This window comes from Euprymna scolopes, chromosome 9 (assembly GCF_053919585.1).
Source record: "Euprymna scolopes isolate OS-2025 chromosome 9, ASM5391958v1, whole genome shotgun sequence".
NCBI classification, from domain to species: Eukaryota; Metazoa; Mollusca; class Cephalopoda; order Sepiida; family Sepiolidae; genus Euprymna; species Euprymna scolopes.
Genome location: NC_136490.1, coordinates 62,269,699 through 62,294,641, shown reverse-complemented (window position 1 = coordinate 62,294,641; position 24,943 = coordinate 62,269,699). Strand labels below are relative to the sequence as shown.

Below are 24,943 nucleotides of genomic sequence, written 5' to 3'. Positions count from 1 at the left end.
CAAGTTTGCAGTTCCAAGATGTTATAAAAATTTATACTTCCAGATTTTTTTTTTTGTGGATTGATATTCATATTGAAAACCCCTTTTTTCTATTTATTTAAAAAGAAAATACAACTTTGTTATATATGAGTTGTGGAATTGCATTCATCTGCAAAAGATGTAGCTAATTTGCATATTCTTTTAAACATTCATTTTAATTAATTCCCTATTAGTTTTTTTCAGTTTTCTTATGAGATGATCATCTTTAGTTAGTGTCTAATTATATTCATGCAGATATTCTACATAATTTATATTTGTGTAATAAGGTTATATTAAACACAAACCTCTTTCTATATATATTTACGTATGTGTATACATATTTGTTTAGAAAATTTTGCCTACATAACTCCTTTGTCAGTTTTTGGCCTACAGAAATTAAACTTAATATCTAGAGTATTCGAACCCATGCAAACTTTATATTTGGGTTTAAGCTGGGGAAAATCGGTGCAAAAGTGTGAAAATCAAAAAATGGAATTTGTCGGGTGAAAGTCAAATGATGACATTACGAATATACATGCGTAATGTAACAGCTATTGGTTCATGTTTTAATTTTTAGCCTTGCAAGAAACATGTTTTCATGGTTCAGACATTAACATAAAAGTAAAAAGTAAATCATAAGCTAAATGTTTTGGTTTTGATTCTCAGCAGTGGCACACAAGTCATTTTTTTTTTTTTAACTTTTTAAATTATTACTATATATTGGGTCCAATATAATATAATAATAATAAATACGAAATCTGCATTAATGAAAATATCATATTTAAGTGTATTTTATGACTGGGCAATGACGGGTGGCCTGCTAGTTTATAAATAAATGTTTTTTTTTTGAACATCTTGTACGAAATGGTGGCTTTGGTATTAATGGTATTGGAGAAAAAACTCTAACATGTATGAATTTAAAAGGCTGAAAATAGCTGTGTAAAACATAAACATATTTTATACAACAAATTAAAAATATTGTGGATTGGTGTAAAGTGAAGAAACCTAAAGTGATAATTGAGAATTGAAAACAGAAAAAAGATAAGTAGTTTTTATACTGCCATTCTACATAATTTGCTTTCTCCTCTTGAGCCGTTTCAGTAAATTATGAGATTGAATGCCTAAACAGAATGTGATAAAAAAATTGTGTATAATCAATAAAAATGGTTTTATGTTATTTTTTCTTTTCAAATTTTACATAAGGAACTATTTAGAGTTAAAATCCACTTAGCATTACACATGTAATCTGAAGGAAAACACGTTTGAAATGGATAGATGTGATAGAATAATCAAGATTTTTACAAAAAGGCATCTTAGCAAGTGTGTAAATATTAATTTTTAGAAAATGATGTTTATATTCACACATTTCAAACATGTTTTTCTTAAGATTATATGCATAATATTAAGTAGATTTTAACTTGAAATGATTCCTCGTGTAATGATTTAAAAAAAACAAACAAACAACATAAAACAAACACCAAGATGATTATATTTTCAGCTGCATTTATCATTGTTTTTTTATATTTTTTTGTATAGCCTAATGTCAATATTTCTTGGCCACTTGGTCATAAAATATTAATCATGGTTTAACTTAGAACAGGTTTAACTTTGAAATATTCAGATTCAAGATCAAGGTCACAGAATAGACGAAAGTTACACTTTTCATAATGACTTTGGTCCTATTCATTGTAGAGATTCACTAATTGGCCCTGAAATCCAACATTTTATATGACCATGACGATGAAAAGCTCAGTCAAAATTTGGATAGAATTTTTACTTTCAATTTTCCCAAATTTGATGTATAGTCTGACGTTGTTTAATAGCAGTAACCACCATGCAGAACCTCAGCCTGATCAGATAAATAGATTTTGAGTTTTCAACATTTTCATGGCATAATTTTTAGAACACCTCGTACAATATGGAGAAGTAAAGCCCAGATAAGACTTCGTCCCACCCATACCTTGTCAGATGGAGACACGTGATAATCATGATTGATTTATGTCCTTTTCTACTGATTTGAAAGAAAATATTTGTATTTTTTTCTTTAAAAATTAAAAAAAAAAAAACTTTGTCAAACAACCAATTTGTAGTTTTTGTTTTTTTCTTGCAACTCTATTCAATCATTTTTCTCACCTGAGTAGCTTGTAGTAAGAATTTGTTTAATCTTGTAGAATTCTGCAGTTGGGATTTAGCAACAAAATCAGTTGGCTTCAAATTCTCGTCATCATTACCTGCAATAATTAAGGCCAGATAATACATTTAGGATTTTTTTAATATCATATATTCAGGTACAGTTTACAGTCATACCTTCACATAAAAAAATATTGTATTATATTTTAAACAAACTGGTAGTGTATTTAATTTAAGAAAAAATTAACATTTACAAGAATTTTTTAAAACAATAATCATAAAGTTCATCCATTGCCTTAGACATGAAACCTGGATCGTTTTTTTTTGTGGGGGGGGGAGGGATAGAAGGATCAATGGTCATCCAATTTTGTTAAAAACTGTTGGGCTTACTGTAAGCTAAACACTTCACCAAAATACCACATTCACACTGTGGTTTGATCTTACTTAAATGAATGAGCCTAATTTGTTTTAAAATGATCTTTTTTACCAAATAATTCATTGTAGGGATTAGGACAATGGTTACAAATTTAATTTTGCTTTCCTTTATTTTTAAAGTATGTTTTTTGTCCCTAAAATATTACTTTTTTTAATTACAATCAAAGGAAACTAACTCTGTATGGATGAATAAAAAGTTAGTCCTTTTAAGATGAAAATAATTCTGACTTGGATAGAGTATTTTCTGAAAGAAATTAAATCAAATTACATCTTTTTAAGAAGATGCTACAAGAAAAACTGATGAAACAGAATAAGAAAAGAATTTGCAGAAAAGCAAAAAAAAAAAACATATAATTTTCTTAAAAATGAAAAAGCTTTTTGAAAGCATCTGTTAAAATTTAAACTTGAAAATAGGCAAAATATCTTAGAAACTAAGAATACAATGCAAATATTTTTATAAAAAAATCTATTTATTATTATCACTTTTGTCTTTAATTTTTTTGATAAAATGTCCTTCTTCAGAGATGGGAATTGTTGCATAATAAAAACATGACCTTTTCTATGATTAGTAAAGTTCTTTTTTTGTTGTCATTGAAGTATCCCTTTGGTGTCATGGGAATGTTTATGATAAAACAGCTTTTATATAGAACTTAAAGCAACAGTTTAGTTAAAATGGCAAAAGCTCTTTGAACGCATCACTTAAGATTTAAAATAGAATTTTACTAATTATGAAAAAGGTTTGTCTCAACTTCCTGCAAGATGCTGGCATGTTTCCCTACATTATCTGTTGCAGAAGCATATGAGTAATGCTCCCAGAGCAAACTATGGGTCTATAAGAAATGGTATGACCTTGCAGGGAGGCTGGTAGTTGAATCAGATCATGTTTGTCTGGATGTTGTCCACTATTATATTTCACACATTCTGTCCCACAAATGTAAACAGTGTAAAGGGAGACTCGCTAACACATGTTCCCCTATTTTAGGTCAAAACAACCAGTCTAAATTAAATGGTAAGAGTTCCCTGACATAGGGTGGGGGGGACATCTTATGAGTTAGACCCTCATTTTGATTGGTGAGCCAATCGGATTACAGGAAGCCTGTTTCTAGAGAAAAAAGGGACACAGGAAAAGAAGGAAAAAAGGGATTTCGAAAGGAGGTGAACAAGAAAACAGTGGAGGACAAAAATAAGAGGTCTCTGCTGACAAAGCGAGAGATTTTGAAATAAAAAAAAGAAAAAGAGATCTTTTCTGACAAAGCAAGAGATTTTGATAAAAAAGATGTCCTGGCCGACAATGCAGGAGACTTAAAAATAAAAAGAGGTCTTTACCAGCGAAGCAAGAGATTTAGAAAAAAAAAAAAAGGATCCCTGCTGACAAAGCAAGAAATTTCAATAGCAAATCATGGAAAAAAAGTTAAGTACATGTGTATCTCTTTAACAAAAGGGTATTACATGAATTGAACCCCTCCAACGAGAAAATCCCCATTTTCCTTCATAAACTTAAATCCTATGTGTATTTGCAATGGAACTTTCTTGTAATTGACTTACTTACACATGGTTCAAACCTTAATAAAAATAGCAAGATAACAAAGAAAGGAAGATGCTGTTCCTAACTAATTTTAATCCCCATTTTTCTTTAAAAAAAGAAAAGCGAATAAAATATAAACAAAAACACAAAAACTAAATACCATAAAATGTATGGATTTTTGGCTGCAAAGGACTCAATTGAACTGACTACATAATTCCACCAAGAAGGCACATAGACATTGTCTTTATTTATTTATTTTTTTTTTGTTATTCTGCTTTGTTTTTGTTTCATCTTAATAAATGCACATTGTTGTTTGGGTAAGCCTGCTTTACATTTTCTTTGTCTTTAATGTTGTCAATAAACTTTATTTTTCCTTACATACCTCCTCATGAGGACCGAGGGGAAATTTAAGTGTTAACAAAACACAGAATACAACATTAGTGTCAGAAATATAGAATACAAAATTAGTGTTAGAAATATAATAAATAACATTAGTGTTAGAAACACAGAATATAATACCACCAAATTGATGGTCAAATAGTGGTACATGTGGATATAGATTGTACCTCACTTGATGCTAAAACTATCTACCACCACCTGGAGAATATGTTGAATATTGGTGATAGTTACGAATGCACTACCACTACTTGCTATTGTGTTTTCTTTGGGGGAAGGTTCATAAAGCTAGCATATTTCATTGAGGATTAGGGTAAAATTTTTTGTCTTGTGTTCACTCTGCCAGCTTGCATGTCAGTGAGACATAACCCCCAAAAGTTTATAATCTGCAATGGCTTCAATATAATGGCCGTGCATATTATCAGCTGTAGCAAACTAGAGAAAAGAATCCCTTCAATTGTGCTTCATTAAAAGCTTGGTATTGGTGGGATTTTAGATGCTTTATGTGCTACGTGTCTCACATGGTTTGGTCATGTACAGTGTGCTACCTCTTGCATCAACTCAATAAAATGCCTGTATATCTCGGGTACTAGAGAGCATGTTAGACCAAAACAGTAAAAAGTGATTTCACATTCTTTTCCTCCTTCGCCGGTACGAGTTCGATCCTGCCTGCCTACTACCACTTTTTTTATTTTTGCTCAACACACACCTCCAAACACCCGGGTACCCAGACTAGTCTAATATAAAAGTAAAAATACTTAATTTTTAGAATGTCATAAAAAATATGCTATACAGTTTATGAATGTTGAATCAAAGTAGAATAAATAGTGTCAGTAAAAAAATTGCATTTCCATTCTTAAATTAATCTATTTATTTTTTATGGCAACACTGCGATTTAGGTATAACTAAAATAAAATGAGTAAACATTTTACTGTCATAATGGTGAATTTCATTAAAAATAAAACCACATATAAATGCATGGAAAAAATCCTAGGTGCTTGTCCAGAATTTCCCTTATATTAAAACAAAAAAGAATAAAAAAAAAATGAAAAAAATCTGTATGGCATATATACTTGTGACAAAAAGAAAATATTGTATTCATTAAAAATAAACCCATGTATCAATGAATGGAAAGAAAATCGTTGGTGCTTGTCCACAATTCCCCTTATATTAAAAAAAAAAATGAAAGAAAAATCTATATGATGTATGTACTCGTGACAGAAAGAAAATAACTGTCTTCCAAAATTCATGTAAATCGATGAAGTAGTTTTATTTTTAAATAAGAAAATAAAATTTTATGGCTAATCATGGAACAACAGTCTTGCAACACCATTTTGAAAACAGGCTCAATGAACAAGGGAGATTACTCAACATAATTCAAACTTGTGAGATTTATTTTGTAATGCCTACAAATTCCCATTAATCTCTTAAAAATTATTTTAATTATAAAAATAAAACTAACTAATTTACATGTTTTTTAGAAGACAATATTTTCTTTCCATCCCAGGTACATACATCATATTTTTCTTTATTTTTGTATTTTAATATAGGGGAAATTTAGACTAGCACCAAATCCTACTAGTTGTTTGAATTTACTTTTAAGTAACAGTCAATTTATTATTGTCATTACTATGAGTTAAATATTAAGTAAAACATAAAACAACAAATGGATATGCTTGAAGTCTTATTTTGAAAAAAAAAATTTCTGTGTAACTTAAATAATGAATGTGTTCAAAGTTTTTATCTGAACAAAAAAAAAGGAAAAAAAAAAATTCTATAACTGTAAAAAGATTTATTTTGTAATGCCTACAAATTCCCATTAATCTCTTAAAAATTATTTTAATTATAAAAATAAAACTAACTAATTTACATGTTTTTTAGAAGACAATATTTTCTTTCCATCCCAGGTACATACATCATATTTTTCTTTATTTTTGTATTTTAATATAGGGGAAATTTAGACTAGCACCAAATCCTACTAGTTGTTTGAATTTACTTTTAAGTAACAGTCAATTTATTATTGTCATTACTATGAGTTAAATATTAAGTAAAACATAAAACAACAAATGGATATGCTTGAAGTCTTATTTTGAAAAAAAAAATTTCTGTGTAACTTAAATAATGAATGTGTTCAAAGTCTTTATCTGAACAAAAAAAATGAAAAAAAAAAATTCTATAACTGTAAAACGGTAAATGGATCTAATGAATACTGGATAATTTCGTTTTTATTTAATTATTATAAATTTAAAAAATGAAAAATAATAATTTAAATGTTCAAACCCTTCGTAAATACATTCTTCATCGAGATATTTGTCTCTAATTTTACTGTTGTTTTATGAATGAAGAACGTTAAAAAAAAAAAAATGAATTTCTTTCTTTATGGTCTAATATATTTCACTTATTTTATGGACCTAACTGATAACTGTCCCTAGTGATCCCAGATGGAATCTAAGGAAAATTTCAATGTTTTTTTTAGATGCCTTGGAAACTTTAATCCTTATTAAAACTTATTTATATGTTGCAACTGTTAAGCTATCTATTTCTATTAAACATTAAACAAAAATTTACTTTTTTATATATATACAAAAAAGGATAGGATGTATTTCTTCATTGCTTTGTTACCTCCACAAACTGTTGGTCCGTTTGGTGGATGTTGTGTCCACTTGTCCAAACTTTCTATTTCTTCAGTTTGTATATCTCTATCTACATTGTCATGACCAGTTTGGACATAAACCTGAAAGACAAAAGAATTTCAAATTCAAAATGCAACTGATGTAAGAAATTATCACAAAGTTAACTTTTCCCCCTTTTTATACTAATAAGTCATTAAGGCTAAAAGTCCTCTAAAGGTAAGGGTTAATGAGATAAATTGCCAGTTGAATGATGAACAATATTATGAAAAGATTGAAAATGATGCATGAAATGAACACAATTTGATTACTTATGGGGACAATTTATGAAAAGTATTTGTTTACATTGGATTTGAAGATGACCGTGTTGTAGCTTAGCAGGGAAATAATCTCATGGTAACATGTTCAACAGATGTGAAATTGTTGGAAAGAAACTCTGTCTATGGAAATGTCATCTAATATTAGGTACATAGAGAAAGAAAAAAAAGTTTTTTACAGTTTTAGAAGATCAGATTAAGAAAATCAAGTGTAGAACATTTTAAGATGGGATTAAATAAGTTTAAAAATAATGGTAAAAATGGAGTTAAAAGTGCAGTTTTGGAAAATATCAGATGAGATATTTTAAAATTTGATAAGCATATTGATAATATATTAATAGAGCAAATGTTTTACACAATTTTTTTAAGGATTGAATAAATGAGATCATCAAAAAGGATGTTGTCCAAAGAGGCATAACAAACAATATAATAATAATACCACATCACATTGAAATAGAAATCGACTTTTATACTTATTTTGACATATATATATTTATATATTTATTTTGGCATAAAACATATCAAACTTTTAATGACTGTGTATACCATAATACTTAGTTTTCCGCATCTTATCTTAAAGATCCATACAAAATTTCAGCCAGAACAGCCCAGTAGTTACCAAGAAAAAGTGGAACCGACAAACAAAGAAAATATAAACAAAGAAATATAGATTTCAGAGATATCCAGCATGTGGGTTATCTCTACAAACTACAAATTCTCATTTGGTGAAGTGACCAGGACATTATATAACTATTTCAAATGAATTCATAAAATGTTCTATGAGATTATGAAGCAACAATAATTTGTTGTTAAAATAATACCTGAAAGCTATTTATATTTTTTGGTCATTGATGTTGAACGATATCCAGCTGTCATGAGACAACACAAGGTATATAGACACTCCAGGGAGGTTCAAAATGTAGTGTACCACCACAATGCCACATAAGTATTGGTCACTTACCTGGTTTGAATTAGCTTTCCCAAAATTTCGTATATAGAGTTCGTATTCACTTATAGGTGCAAGTTCAAACACATCTTGACCTATAGACACGTCAAGTGCAATGAGGCTGGAGAGGTCGTCACTTCTACTCTGTAATTTGCTTTTCACTTTTTGGTTCATCTTTCTTAACTTAGCATGCGAAAAGTCCATTACTTGATAGGTCGGCCTTTCATTTACAGAAGAGGAGGATTTTTCAGCAGAAGAAATGTGAGTACTTTCCCTACTGTGACTGTCAGCAGAGCTCTGGAAAAAAAAAAAAAAAAGAAAAAAAAAAAAAAAAGAAATTCATAACAATTAAATATATTTTTTAATAGCTCCCATATGCATATTTTCACGAAAATAAAACACATATCTGAGAAAGGAAAATTTTCTTGAAATATTATACAATATGTAACTTCTCTCTGATCATGTTGATGCAAGAAAGAATACAATGCAAGTAGAAAATATAAGAAAAAAAATATATTGTATAATATATATATACATATATTTCTGTAGAAATATATTTTCTTATGATATATACCAATCCTTATTTAAGAAGTTCAATGTAATTACAGAGCAATATAGTGAATAAAAGACTAAAAACTATATTCCAAAATTCATGATGTTGACGATCTTATAATTTATTCCTTTAATTCAGTTGACATTTACAATTCTTGACAGTATCTGTTTCATAGCATAAAATCAATCAATTATGATATCAATCAGTGAATCTATTATGCTCTTAACTCATCAGAAGAAATAGCAACAATCAATCCGTCAAAAGGAAATAAAGTGCGATTTGACATGATTAAAATCCGAAAATTGGAAGAGAAGCCGCAAATACCTTATAATATGTTTCCGTTATGCCATTTTAAATTAAATTAAAAAAGAAAGTAACATGTATATATATATATATATATATTGTATAATATATATATTTTCAGTGATCCTCAGCTTATAATGCTGAGTGTAACAAAGGTTGATTTGCATACTTATTCCACCATCATATGTCTTAATTCGCTCCCATCTGCATTGTACTGCTTTCTATAAATTTCGTTTATATACACATTAGACAATGCTTCAAGCAAACTACATTAACCTCTTATGTTTTAATGCATTTTCAATCATGACAAATAATAATTTAGAATCAAAATGTACATAAAATAAATGTATCAAGGCTAACAATCAAAACCAAAGCCTTTTTTTAAATTGAGTACATTTTAAGCACTCTGATTAACTGTTTGTCCGTTGTTGTCGATGATAACCATAAACATCACTGATTATGCTGTGACTTGTGCATAAAATTTTGTGTGGCAAAAGTTGCACAATCTCCAACCACACTTCTCCTGAGTCAGCACTGTTTTATTCCAGTGGCAATTAGAAATTCAGGATGACTGGAAACAATGTTGAGATAAGTGGAGAGCAAATACAGTGCCTACTATTCCTAAATGATCACTAAGGCTATGAAAACAGCATATTCTTTCCATTGTTTTGACTCTCAAGTGTGTATCCATTGATATCTTATATGCTTTTATATAGAGTGATGTGGTTCTCAGTTGAATCACTGCATCTGTGTTGCATATATATTCAAGAGTCAAAACAATGAAAAGAATATGCTGTTATCATAGCCTAAATGATCACCCCTGACATTGGCCAAGCTCATCATTACTTAGCTTCAGTGAGCTGACAAGAACCGGTGCGTCAACGTGATTATGCCATACATAACCCTAATTATGTTACAGTTGAAAGGTATAGATTTAACATGACACTGAATCATGCTCAAATACAAACAAAACATACATTTTCAAATTGACAAAAAATATGACCAATTATTATTGTATGGTAATCAAAGTACGGAATCTGGTGAAATGCATTCTAAAAAATTAAAATATGAATAATAAAAAAAATGGCTGACTATAGTTGAAAACAACTGAAAGGCTCCCTTTTCATTAGCTACTATACCAAAGTGTGCCACTCATTTCTCAAAATTACTCCACTTACTCTTGATCCTCAACTTATAATGCTGAGTATTTAGCCAAGGGTGTCAAGTACCATTTTCTAAGTCTTCTATATGACTTGACTGAGGACTGAACCTTGGAATCATGGCTCATTAACAAAAACTCTTACTATTATGCCAAATGAGTCAGTTTAAAATTAATATTACAAAGCTAAATTCTTTAGGTAGGTACATGCATTTTAATGGCTGACTCAGTAGAAGACATGGTTTTGAATGCCGGCTAATCATAATATTAAAAAAAAATTTTGATTACATTTTGATTGTGTTTGAAAGATTATAGCCTAAAGTTAATCTCTCAAAAAAAAAAAAAAAAAAAAAAAAAAAAATTAGGATATGCTATGAATGAGGCTAGTAACGTCCATAGCAAATGCACTAGTGAAATAGATAAGACCACCTCCCTTAGACGTTTTCAACAAATATTCAGACAAAATGGATACCCTGCAAAATTGATACCTGCAAAATGAATATCCTTGGCTTCACAGGGAACACGAGTTGGAACAGATACATCGAGAGCATTTCCAAGGTTGCTGCGAGGAAGGTGAGCTCTCTCTACCATGCTAGAAAGTTACTTATGCCTGAAAGTATCCTATACTTCTATAAGGTCACCATTCGTCCAGTGGGCTGGTGCATCTACTAGTCTCTCACTCCTGGATAGAGTGCAAAAGAGAGTCGCCAACCTGATAGGTCCTGAACCGAGATCTAAGCTTCAACCTCTGTTCCATCGACGAAATGTTGCATCTGCCTGTATTTTGATGGTGGATACTCCAACAAACTATAAGCATTGTACCCACTTCATATAAATACCCCTGACAAACCCGACAAGCAGCAAAATTCCACCTCCTACACAGTAGAGATCCTACACAGAAATCCTTCTACTCTAATAGTTTCTTTTCCAGAACTGCTAGACTTTGGAATTCCCTTCTAGGTTCCTGCTTCCCCAACTGTACTGACATGCAGAAGTTCAAGTGTAATGCAAACAGACATCTTGCTGCTGAAGTCCCTACATAGTATCCCTGCAACTTATGTCCCTGACCATCTGTGCCTTGTTTAGGGTGAAAATATAATAAACATCAAACACCTCCCTAAGACAGCTACAAAATGACAATACACACTTTTCAAAATCTGTTTCTTAAAACTACTGCATTACAACAGAATAACATCAACCATCTGCAAAGCCGTCTGAAAGAAAAATTAGACACCCAATACACATACTCCAGATCAACACTGACACACCACCTATCCAGAACTAGGTAATAAATCAACAATGATCTCTGCACTCTACAAAATTGTCATTAACACAGGATTATGAAATCACATGTATTCAGTGTATCAAATACAATGCGTGACATGCAATGAATTCTACATTGGTAGCACAGTTAACCCATTGTACACATGCATAAAAGAACACACTACAATCAAGATATTCTCATTCTATAAACACCTGTCTCACAATCCCAACCTCACCAAAGACATAAGAATAAAAATACTAGCCACAGAAAGAGACCAAGCTAATCTGAAACTTAAAGATTCACTGCTACTAAAGAAATTCAACCCCACAATAAACAACAGAATGAAAGTAAATTGCAGCTTCCTTATATAACCACATGAACACCTACAATGTTCTTAACATGCGTTCCCTGCTTATAATAACAAACAACATTTATCATACACTACTACTATTTGGTACTTACGAATGCTGAAACATCAGCAGACACATAAAATTACATGCAATACCTTTCTATATAAGATAATCAATATGTATAATTTAATATGTATAATTAATTAATAGAAAACAACTATAAACCCACAATATAATTAACTACTACCACATCGTTGATAATAGTATATAATAATTAAATTAATATGAAAATTATATAGAATCACAGTGACAAAGTTCCACAGCCAGACAATACTGTAGTTCACAAAAGCCATGACAGCAAACAAACCAAAAGTCCAAGACTCAAGTATTGAACTTCTCATTTATTTGCTGTTATGGTGTTTGTGAGCTGCGGTGTCGTCTGACTGTGGAAATACATATATATAATTATTACCACAGCAAAATATATATATATATATATATATATATATATATATATATATATATATATATATATATATATATAATTATTACCATAGCGATATATATATATATATATATATATATATATATATATATATATATATATATATATATATATATATATATATATATGGTGAGGACAGGATATTTTTATGGACACATAAATCGTAAAATTGCCTACCCATTAATGAAACAGCTGTAATGGAAAAAATAAACGATGGTTATAAAAAGAAAACATGAGCCTTTGAATTTTCAACAAAATTTTACACTATGTATATATGTCGATACAGAACAATAATTCACTCATGGAGTTACCTTCTTCTGAACACCCTTATTAAACAAAGCAGATGTAAACACCACACAGACACACAACAGATATTAAATACTTGTAAATGAACAATTATCAGTAAAATAGGCAACAATCTTAATTATTAATGAAACAATGTTACAATAATTTCTAACAATGCTTAACACTAATTACAATCCATATTTCGGAAATTAATTTAATAAATATGTGAACCAGCTTGGCTGCATCTGACTTTCAGCCATCGACGTAAGCATGAAAGCCATGTCTGAATAGTTGTACACACTTCTTTTTTTTGTCCTTGGAAAGGAGATTTATCTTAAAAGTTTGGGAAATTTACAGCAACTACCATCTAGTGCGATGCATTATGTTGGTAAATAAATATTTTGTAATTGAAAAATATTGAAATTCCTTCAATATTCTCATTATTATTTTATTTCATTAGCCTGTATCCACGGTGTTCTCACACAAAACTGCATTGTCATAGCCTTAAAACAAAACTCCTTTCAAACTATGCACATTGCTTCAAGCAAACTATAACATCCTTAATACACACATGTGTGTGTGTGTGTGTATGTGTTATGTTAAGACATATACATACATATATATATATATTAAATAATATATCATTTGCTATATTATTTAATATTTGTTAAATCATGTATTAAATGTTTCAGAAAAGATAAAATTAAAAAACATTACTTCTTGTTTGCTACTGCTTTTTTCTGATGCACTATCACCATCATCATCACCATCATCATCAAAATCATCTGAATAATCCTGAAATGAAAAAATATAGATATAGAGTATAAATTAAAAAAATATATATTGGTTAGCCTTTCAGGCACTAATTCCCATGCAATGGGTTAAACAATGTCTTCGATCTCTCTATACAATTAAAATTGACGCAAGAATACTTCACCCAATGGCTAAACCCTGACCACATATTCAAAATAACATAGTATTCAACACCCAAATAAGACCCTTTTCACGCAGCTATACACTGGCTTATATCGGAGAATGATGTACTTTCTCTAAGTAATGTTATCTCAAGTAACAACATTTAGCTGGATACTCCAGAGAATCTTGATTAAAAACTTGCATACCTATGTTAGTCCCAGAAAGGGTCCTCTCGATTTCTGAGAACTTCCATCAAAGTAAGATGAAACAAAGAGAAATAGTAGATCATTTGAAATATGTTTATTGGGGGTATTTAGTTTGAAAGACAGGGATTAATCTCAACGCCACCTGAGCCCATGAGTAAGTAGGAGATAGTTGATCTACACCCATGCCTCTGTTCAGTCTTGAAAGACAAAGGATATTCCCTGTAGGGGCAGCTGCAAGAGTTGGCAAGAGTTGTGCAATCTCCAACACCTCTCCTGAATCGGCATTGCTATAGTCCAGTGGCAAGAGTTGTGCAATCTCCAACACTTCTCCTGAATCGGCATTGCTTGAGTCCAGTGGCAAGGAGAAGTTCAGGATGACTAGAAACAATGCCGAGATAAGCGGAGAGCATATACAGCACCTAGAAGTCCCAAATGGTCACCCATCTGCTACTGGCCAGGCTCAATGTTGCTTAACTTTGGTGATCTGATGGGAACTGGTGTGTCAAACGTGATTATGCCGTACATAGTTGATCTAATCAAGTGACTAGACAGATAAATATTAACTACAGGAATATAAATCGCTATCACAGACAGAGCATGATTGACTTATTTGTCTCTACTCCTTTCTGTTCTTCAGGAAGTCTCCTCTACTTTATTTTATTTTTATCTTATAATTCCCCACAGTTTATATGAATGTTTCTTAAATTATCTGACAGAAAATAAATAATTGTGGTTGCATAAACTTACTTCAAAATCTTCATCATAGTTGTATTTATCTTCATTGATTGACTCATCACTGACTTTTGTTTCCTAAGATAAAAATAAAAAACAAAATTTGATAATTTACGAACCAAATAGCAATTGATGAAATCTATATTTAACAAAGAATATATTATTATATTATTACTTAAAATAATTTATTAGTTATTCTCAGCATATTTGATAGCATCAGGAATTTACACCCACCCTTTTACTGTAATCAACTCTATTTTGGCCAAGGTAAAGAACTATAGTAATTATATTTGCTATTATTAGAATTAAATTTTTAATAATAGCAAATATAATTATTATAGCTCTTTGCCTTGGCCAAAATAGAGTTGATTACAAAAATGATAATTTATCTTAAAGAAAAATAAAATCTTTTTGGCTTTATTAAATTTTTGATGACATCTCAAATTTCAAGCGATATTACAAAAGTGCCAATATTATTTAATTCATTATATTTGCTGTTTCAAATTCAAAACATATTATTTTATTATTTTAATTAAGCTAGCTACAACAGTTTAAAATATATTAATGCTTCAATAACTGAAGCAAGTTTGAAGACTGGATGACAATCTTAAAAAAAGTTTATTATACTCAAATCAGATCATTGACTGATTTCAACATTGGATAGATTTGTTCAAGACGGTTATAGTCAGCTAACGTACTTCCTAACTTCCATCATAGCAAGGCAAGGCTTTGTCACCGGAGCGGTGACAAGCCAAATTCGTTCCTTCACGTTTTTGTTATTAAAAGTGCAAACAAAAACTAATTGTGTTATTTTTATCTGTATAATTTAAAAAAATTTTACTGTATATTTTTCAATAACGCTCTTTTCTTATATTCCATTTCAATAAATCGCTTCACAATAGAAATACTGAAAAACAATAAAAAGGAAGGAATGCCGGAAGTTAGGAAGTATGTTAACTGACTATAACCTTCAAGCTTTTTATAAAATAAGTATTTGCGATAATCCAGTAGGGTCCAATCTGTTTGTTAATTACATGAATCAAATTTCATGGTTGAAGCAAATAAAGTTCAAAGAAATTCAGTTTTAATTGAGAGCAAGCTACATTGCCTGAAGCAATTTAGTAGTAAATTAATGATGCTGCCATTTTTTGTTTGTCAGGGAAAATTAGTAATTCTAAATAACTATGGAAGAGGAGAGAACTCTTCAATATAGATATGATTGTTCTTAAAATAATGTTTAATTTATAAAGGTTTAGTTATTAGTGATTATGGTAAATTCCCTTAGTATATATTTAGGGAAATTAAAATATATATAATTATAGAAATAAAAAGAGGTTGTGATTTTTTTTAAAAGCTCAAATTTCTGTACCATTTTTTTACTCTCTAGAGAGTTAAAATTATTAGAGCAAGATGTCCGCTATTATAGTGAATCTATAGATTTCCTAAATATGGTTAGAAATTTTTTTGTTAGTATAGTCAGTGAAGCAGGAAACAGGGAGGGAATTCCAAAGCTTAGCAGTCTGGAGGAAGAAACTTTTAAGCGCAAAACTTCCCCACCTCCTGGATCTTCAGGTAATTCAACATCAAGAGTACAAAAGGTGCTTTACTAAAGTTAAATCTATTTCGATTTTGGCAATTAGCAAAGAATGATAACTACAAATATTGGCACCTCAATAAAGCCTTACATCTAACAAGCAGGGACTTTTCCATTTTAGACTAATGGCGATGTCGTATATTTGGGTCTTGGTTTTATAATCGTTTGAGACAAAGCTCATTTTGTATATGTTCATGATGCAAAATTGGATAAACCTGCACTTATTATCTGTAAGGTTTCAAAGAGCATGGCGACCAAGTACATGTCCCCCCCCCCCCTGGCCTATGCATTCATGTCACCCATGATGCATTGCTTTTTTTCCTTACCAATAGATCTGTGGGTGGAGTAGATGATGGTTTTATATCTACTTCTGCTATTCGTACTTGCTTATCATCATTTTCATTGTCATCATATTCTTTGCGTTTACTTCTCTTTGTTTTCTTGAGTTCATCCAAGTTTTTATCCAATTCTGATTTTGTTTCTTCTCTGGAAACATTCTGTAAAAAAAAAAAAAGAAAAAAAAAAAGAATGTTTAATCTGTATAAAAGGTAAAAATTGTCTGCTATATGGTTCGCTGACTTAACAGCATGATTGTTCAAAGAGATGTATATTCATGTTTTCTTCTTTGAAGAAATTTTTGAAAAGCATGACTACCCCCCCCACACACACACATAATCATTTTTTTAGCTTTAAGTAAGTTTAACAAAGACTAACAATAAACACAAAAAAATAGAAAAGAAAGCTTGATAAACAAAAAATACATGGTGAATAATTTAGCCATAGATAAGTTGAGCTATCAAGTCCCACAAGGTTTTGTTAGTTCTTGTTCTTACTATAGGAAAAACAGACAATTTTGTTCTCCTTATTTAGATGCAACTACTACTACATTATCATCATTACCACCACAACTACTATTGCTGCATTTTTTTTTAGTTTCATTCACTCAAACAAGGCACATTGCCATCGATATACTAACCTATCAGTCTTATTTATTCCTCTTTCTCTCAAGTCCATCTTTATCCTCCTACATTTTCCTTGTCTTTTCTCTGCCAACTGACCTTGTTATCGCAATGATTCTACATCTACTAATCCAAAACTCTTAGTCTAAGTATAAGAGAGAACCTGTATAAAATTCTCATTCAGAATAACTAAGTAGAAATTTGACTAATCACTAACCAGTGCTAATCTTTCATCTTTCAACATAAATAAAACTAAAAAATTATTAATATATACATAAATACTAACTTATTTGTTAAAAAAATTATTTTCTTTAACTGTTGATTTTCTGTAATTCCCACTAGTGAATATTAATTGATAATAATTACAAATGACATCTTTAGCCGATAATAAAATAATAAAAAAAAGAACAATATTGATTAGGACGTTTCTGAATTTTTGAGATGAGGATTGGTTATTCATATTATTTGGATTCATCAGACTACTGTTCTTATCTTAAGTGTCATTTTCACAACGTTTCGGTCGATGTAACCTCCGACCTTTTTCAGTTGCATCCTGTTGAACTCAGAAATGTTTCTCTCGAAATTCTGTCCAAATTCCTGAGTTTGACAGAAACATTCCCAAGTTTGACAGGATACACCTGAAGAAGGTCAGCGGTTACATCAACCAAAACGTTGTGAAGCACACACTCAAGATGGGAACAGTAGTCCGATGAATCCATATAATACAAATATTGATTAGTTCTTACCGATTCTTTTTTGCCATGGTGTTCTCGTTTGTGATGGCGTCTTTCTTCTGCATTCTAAAATGAGATGAAAAATGATACAAATACTTTATTAACATTAAACACACAATCAAATCTTCATAGAATAAAACAACAAAAAATATTATCTTGTCTTGCTACCGAGCACTTAAGTGACAATTTACATGTCACAATAGATACAAAACTAACAGTAGAATTAAAACAAGAAAATAGTTAATTTAATTGTCCAAACTGGCCAAATGAATAAAAACAAAAAATTATGCTTTGTCATTTTCATACGAGTATAACAAAAAAAGTAATTTGCAGAAATTGGTCCAATAATAGAGAAACACCATTTCATTAATAAAACTCACTTCCTCTGCTAATTTTCCTTCTTTCAATTTTCTTTCATGTCTTTTTTGTATCCGCTCTTCATCATCCTGACATACAAAAAATTTTTTTTTTATATCAGTAAAACATATTAACACACACACACACACACACACACACACACACACACACACACACACACACACACACACACACACACATATCAGTTTGCTAAGAAAACTGACGTGATCATGAGATATTAAACAATTAAGCAATAATGAAAAATGATTCAAGGGAATTGAAACTGCAACAAATCTTATAAATTGTGCCCCTTCCCAAGAAGACATCATTCTCAGGTTACAGCACACAAAATAGTTGTAAAGGGCAGAGGAGGAAGATCACTAATCAGACCTCTACTGGACAAGTGCAAAGAGTTCTGGAAACTTGAAGAGGCTTATTGCCACCTAAATTCCAGTGAATACCAATTCAATGCCAGTGAGATAACGCAAAGTCAATTGCAAAAATTATTGGAAGAGCTGGAGAGTACTGGAAATTTGAGGCTTGTTGTGGTCCAGATACCAAGGAACACTACCGGTTATTATCAAGGAGTAATCTGTGATGATGACCTGTGTGAGAACTAGTGAGTACAACAACAATAATATGTACAAGTGGGTTAGTACACGGCAACTTGTACTACCTCGTCCCCTCAAATGTTGTTCATAAAATTGTTAAAAAATTCATAATCCAATCCAACAATATTCAGTAGTACAAATGAACTTAAGTCTCTGCCTGATTTGTCCGCCAAGTTTCAGTCCTGAATATCCAACAATCTTTGTACTATCAGCTGATTGATTGGATCAGCCTCTCTGACCTCCAGTTTAGCCAAACTAAAGCTTGAAATAGAAAAATGGCTCAGCTACCAGGACCTAGTCCTACAGCATCATGGGTCACCATCTACAGCTTACAGGGGACCTCATTTTGTGTGTGTGTGTGTTGCTCCTCTGCATGAACTCGGTAAATTCATGGCTTTACTGACAAGGTAACTATTGATTTTTCTGTAATTCCAACGTATCATATACGGTGAGAAAAGAAAACAATATGTACTTAAACCAGAACATGTGAGGTTCACAGCTGAAATCATATCTGCAACAGAAAATTATGCAATCAGTCAAGCGTAATCATCTCTAGATTTTGGAGTTTAATTTATCGATTTTAGATTTTTGAAGAAAGCAATAACTGAAAAAAAAAAAAAAATCAAAAACATTTCAATAGAAAATTCTGAAACTCTACCTTCTTTTTCATTCAATTTTGATATTTAGGAAGTTGTGAGTGTCACAAGCTCTAAAGTGGACAGAACAGAGTAACATCTAACACCTACTCTCCCTGCAGTTTGGTTCAAATGGCAGATATCAATTAGGATGCATGCAATCATATTGCTTCTGACATATTCAAGCCACATCTTCCTTAATCTACACATTCATTAGTGCTCAGAATATTTAGACATGCTGTGGAGTTTGTGGTTTGGTCCTTGGCCTTAGTAAGGCCATTTTAGATGATGACTCCATCTTTGGGAATTACCAAAAATCACACTGATAATTAATATGTTTTTTATTTATTTATTTATTTACTTTTTTTTAAATAGGAGTCACCACTTATTAAGGCCCAGAGGACTACTCGAGGATTAGGGTTAAAGAGTGTATGGTAGTCAACGGGACAATACCATGGGAATCGTTAGTAGTGTAAATTTGGTAAATGGGATTATTTAAGGGGAACGGCTTATCAAGAACTTGTTTGTGTTGGACTTGAAGACAACCATATTGTAATCAGCTGGGAAGCAGATAAACAGGAGACAGTTCTACAGATGTGCAGTTCTAAGAAAGAAGCTTTGTTTATGGAATCTATATTTAGGTGTAGGCACAGATAAAGAGTGGGGGAAATTATTGATAGTGGTTTCAGCTAGACAAGTGTTTCTTGTGAAAGTTTGGCAAGGGGCGACTATGCTTTATCATAGCAAAAGAAGAAAATAAAGCATATTAAATGGTTGTGCTTATATATTAAAAATGGAAATGGAACGTTGAAAGAATATTAGGGTCACTAGTTAGTAAGTGTTAACAAAAACATAAGAGGTGGTTGGTTACCTTTAATGCATCTAAAACCAAACTCCTATCTTTACATCATAAACGCTCTGATCCCCATCTGGCATCAATTGAAATGGATGGCTCTCGTCTAGGAAAGGCTAAATGTTTTGATAAGCTTCTGAGTTTGACCTTTACTCCTGTTCTGAAATGGAACACATACATCAAGTCTGTGGCCAAGGTCGTTGGGAAAATGGTGGGATCCTTCTACTGCTCCAGAAGATATCTCACTAATGATGCAATTCTCTATCTATATAAAAGCCAAGTACATTCAAGGATGGAGTACTGCTGCCACATCTGGGCAGGAGCTGCTAAAAACAGCCTATCCTTTTTTTTTTTTTTTTTTTTTTTTTTTTACATAGGCATCACCACATTATCAAGGCCAAGAGGCCACTCAAGGATAAGGGTTAAAGAGTGTACATTAGAAATTGGACAATATAGTAATCATTAGTAATGAAAATTTGGTAAATTTGATAAATTATATGGAACGGCTCATCAAGAACTTATTTACGTTAGACTTAAAGACAACCATATTGTAGTCAGCCGGAAAGCAGGAAAACGGAAGACAATTCCACAGGCGTGCAGTTCTAAGAAAGAAGCTCTGTTCATGGAATCTACGTTTAGGTTTAGGCACAGATAAAGAGTGGGGGGAATTTTTGATAGTGTTTACAGCTAGACGAGTGTTTCTTGTGAAAGTTTGGCGAGGGGGGACCATAGATTGAAGCTCAGTCGAACACTTTCCATGAAAATAACGATACATCAGAGACAAACTCGCAACATCTCTTCTGTGAGATAGAGGTTGCAAGGAAGAGAAAAGGACATCTCCTACGAGGCTACGAAGTCTATTTTGAACTCTATCAAGGCAGGCCAAGTCCTTTCTAGCAGCTCCTGCCCAGATGTGGCAACAGTATTCCATCCTTGGACATACCTGGCTCTTATATAGATAGAGAATAGCATCAGCAGTGAGATATCTACAGGATCGATAGAAAGATCCCACCATTTTTCCAGCGGCCTTGGCAACAGATTTGATGTATGTGTTCCATTTAAGATCAGGAGTAATGGTCAAGCCAAGAAGCTTGTCAAAACTTGAGGCCTCCTGAAGACGAGAGCCATTCATTTCAATTGATGCCAGATGTGGGTCAGAATGTTGATGATGTAAAAAGAGAAGCTTGGTTTTAGATGCATTAAAAGTAACCAGCCACTCCTTACCCCATTGTACTACGTGCTCAAGATCAGAGGAGAGAGAATTGGAGAGAACTTGGTCGTTTATTGTCTTAGATGTGCTACCATAAATGGTAGTGTCGTCAGCATAGATGTCTACAAATGATGTAAGGATGTGATTTGGAAGATCATTAATATAGATCAGGAAAAGAGTTGGGCCCAGGATAGATCCCTGAGGGACACCGGCATTAATACTGTGAGCTTCTGATTTTTGCCCCTCAACTACTACTCTTATGAACCTATCAGAAAGAAATGATTTAATAATTGAGAAGACATTTCCAGCAATACCATAGCTAGAGATCTTATGAAGTAAACCTTTATGCCATACCCTATCAAAGGCCTTAGATATGTCAAGAGCAATTGCCCTAGAAAGGTTGCCTCCGTCGAGAGATTTGCTAATCCTATGAGATATAACTGTAAGCACATCTGCTGTAGATCTAGCAGAACGGAAACCATATTGAGTGTCACTAAGAAGGTTATTTTTGTTGAGATGGTTGATTACTTCTATATTTAACACAGATTCCAGCAACTTACTCATGACGCACAGGAGACTTATTGGCCTGTACTGAGAGGAGGATGAGCGATCACCTGAATTCTTAAATACAGGGCATACTGATGAGATTTTCCAGGGAGATGGGAAACTATTCTCCTTGAGACAATGTTTAAACAGTTTTGTAAGTATGGGCGCTAGTTCAGGTTGAAGTTTTTTGAGTACTATAATTGGAATACCGTCAGGGCCAGTTGCTTTACTGGAATCAAGGTTTTTGATTAGCTTGGCAACATCATGTACAGATATACGTATATCACATAGCGTGTTTTCAGATACAGAAGGAAATATTGGGGGTTGGCAGCCTTGATCGCAAAGGGTAGAATTAGCTGCAAAGTTCTTGACAAAGAGTTTGGCTTTGTCTGATGCTGACGAGATTACCTCAGGTCCATTGATAATAGTTGGGATGGAGCACACGCTTCTGTTCAGGATTCTGTTTGCTATTTGCCAAAACTGGTGGGAACCAAGCCGCTGCTCAGCTACTTTGGACTTAACGGATTGAGCATACAACTCTCTTGCGTTCTTTATTACTTTCTTACAATGGTTGCTGGCAGTCCTGAAAGCGGCTTTAGTTTTCATACATCTATTACGTTGGAAACAGTGGAAAAAGTGATTTCTGTGCGCAATGGCAGCAGCACATTCTGGAGAGAATCATGGCTGGCTGTTAGGTTTTTGCTGAAACTTTTTCGAGGGTATGAAATGATCAATACCTACAATTAACCATTCCGTCAGGTCTAATACTATAGAGTACACATCCTTTTTAAACATGGAATGCAGAGGTAGATCAGATATAAATGTACGGAAGCTATCCCAGTCAGCCTTAATGTATCGATATACTGTACGATGGAGAGGTACGTCTGGGGACTTATTACATTTCATTTTTATCTTAATTGATACAACAGAGTGGTCGGAAGATCCAAGAGGCGACAGAACAGAAACTGAACATAGTTCAGGGCAAATTGTGAGAAAAAGGTCTAGTAGGCTCGCATACTGGCAGTCATTGTCGGGCACACGGGTGGGTTCCTGAACAATCTGAGTGAGGTCATAGGCAATGGAGAAATCATTACAGAACCTCCCCTCATCATCGGTCTTGTTAGAGTGGGTCAACCATTTGACGTTGTGAACATTGAAGTCCCCACATACGTGAATGTTAGCTGAAGGATAAGCAGATAGGACTTGGTCAATTTTCTCAGATATGCTTTGAAAGATAGTAACTCCGCTGTTATGGGGGTGATAGAGAGTAAATATAAATGCTGTAGTGTGAGCTAAAGCAACCCGGAAGCACATATAGGGTAAGTTAGGATCTTCCCTGGAGATGTCCCTCCCACATGGAAAGCTATCTTTAATATAGGCACATATTCCATGCCCATGGCGATCTTGGGGGTCAGATTTAGAAGTTAAGTTAGAGTATCCTTTAATTGCGAACTCTTCTAGGGAAATAGCCTGTCCAATGCCAGTTTCACTTAAAAATAAAAGGTCTGGTTTAGTCTCCTGTAATTGGGTTTCAACCTCTGGAAGGTTAGAATGTAGACCCCTGATGTTGGAGAAGGAGACATGGTAGTAGGGGTCTACGTTGGAAGTTGGAGAACCGGGTTTAATCGTGTATTTTTTCTTGAAACTTTTCATGGTGAATTTTTGGAATTTGTGGACTAGGTCGTCAGATTTACTTAGAGCAGGACAGAGAGGGGAAATTAAGAGAGAAAAAGAAACAAAGAATTTTTTTTTTATTTGTAGCTAATGATAAGGTAAAGCCGTAACAATTACCCACTAGTATGGCATCGAGAGGCTCCACCAGAAGCTACTGCATGGTCCAGAATCCATTCACCAAATGGCAATACAGCAGCCCCAGTACTTTGCACCTGCTGATAGGACAGCCTTCTTAGTGGTTAATCCAAGGTTTGGGTCCCTGACTATCAGGCGGATAACGTCAGCCCAGACAAAACGTTTATCTCCAGCACCCTTACTAGTGACATGGCTACAAGGATAGACATAGAAACAGAAAATTTCCGCCATCTCTGCCAACTGTTCGCAAAAAATACTGCCAACCTAGAACACAGCTTTTTCTTCTCCCTTTGTCAGAAAAATCACTCATTAAAAATGAGGACTGAGGGACAAATAAGAAGAAGCGAGAGTAACAGGAGCTGCCGATAACGCATCCACGATGCGTTTTCTACTCTCCATTAAAAAAAACAAAAAAAAAACTATTAAGTATTGTACTTAATAAAAGTCCAACAGACGCGTTTAAGGGAAAGTATGGTGATAGATTCCCCTCTCACGAACTAAAAATGAGTACAATTCGTAATCTATTTTTGCAATCAACTCGGTAGATAAATAAACATTTATGTACGAGAAAAAAAAACCTAGCATTTAATAAAACAGAAATACACAAATTAAATACTGAAATAAAATGGAGTTATTAATATTTTAATCTAAAATAAAAAGTATGATTAAAATTGAAAATCACTTATCTCAACAAAAACACTTCCGTGTCCAAATTGCAAACTGTAGTGAAAGAAATTGAGTTAGCAGCGTTCAAAACTTTTTTTTTTTTTAAATTAACCGTTAAAAGAAAAGCGTGATTTTATTCTGAACTTAAGCTAGTCACGTTTTAAGAAGCTTACGATATAAAAGAAAAGCGGATGGGGGGGGGGGGTTCTTCCGAAAGTAAGTTGGTGACGTTATAAGTAATTTCGAGATAAGATGGAAGCCGGTATTGGACGAGAAAAAAAAAAAAAAGCTAGCATTTAA

The 24,943-nt window shown here is 32.5% G+C and overlaps 1 protein-coding gene and 1 pseudogene across 6 annotated transcripts in view; both read right to left on the bottom strand.

The window, feature by feature from the left end:
• LOC145284539 (cytoplasmic dynein 2 intermediate chain 1-like) overlaps positions 1 to 24,943 on the bottom strand; it is a 149,383-nt gene that overhangs the window by 63,507 nt on the left and 60,933 nt on the right. For 3 of the 6 annotated variants that reach the window (XM_080133437.1, XM_080133438.1, XM_080133439.1), the window contains 8 exons: positions 18,337 to 18,402; positions 17,969 to 18,022; positions 16,590 to 16,760; positions 14,685 to 14,747; positions 13,534 to 13,611; positions 8,413 to 8,694; positions 7,127 to 7,238; positions 2,152 to 2,249 (listed from right to left, as the gene is read on the bottom strand). In XM_080133437.1, the coding sequence (XP_079989563.1) occupies positions 2,152 to 2,249; positions 7,127 to 7,238; positions 8,413 to 8,694; positions 13,534 to 13,611; positions 14,685 to 14,747; positions 16,590 to 16,760; positions 17,969 to 18,022; positions 18,337 to 18,402 (924 nt within the window). The remainder of the gene's footprint in view (positions 1 to 2,151; positions 2,250 to 7,126; positions 7,239 to 8,412; positions 8,695 to 13,533; positions 13,612 to 14,684; positions 14,748 to 16,589; positions 16,761 to 17,968; positions 18,023 to 18,336; positions 18,403 to 24,943) is intronic. The other 3 variants (XM_080133440.1, XM_080133442.1, XM_080133443.1) reach the window with 1 other exon arrangement.
• LOC145285089 (5S ribosomal RNA) lies at positions 14,345 to 14,462 on the bottom strand (annotated as a pseudogene).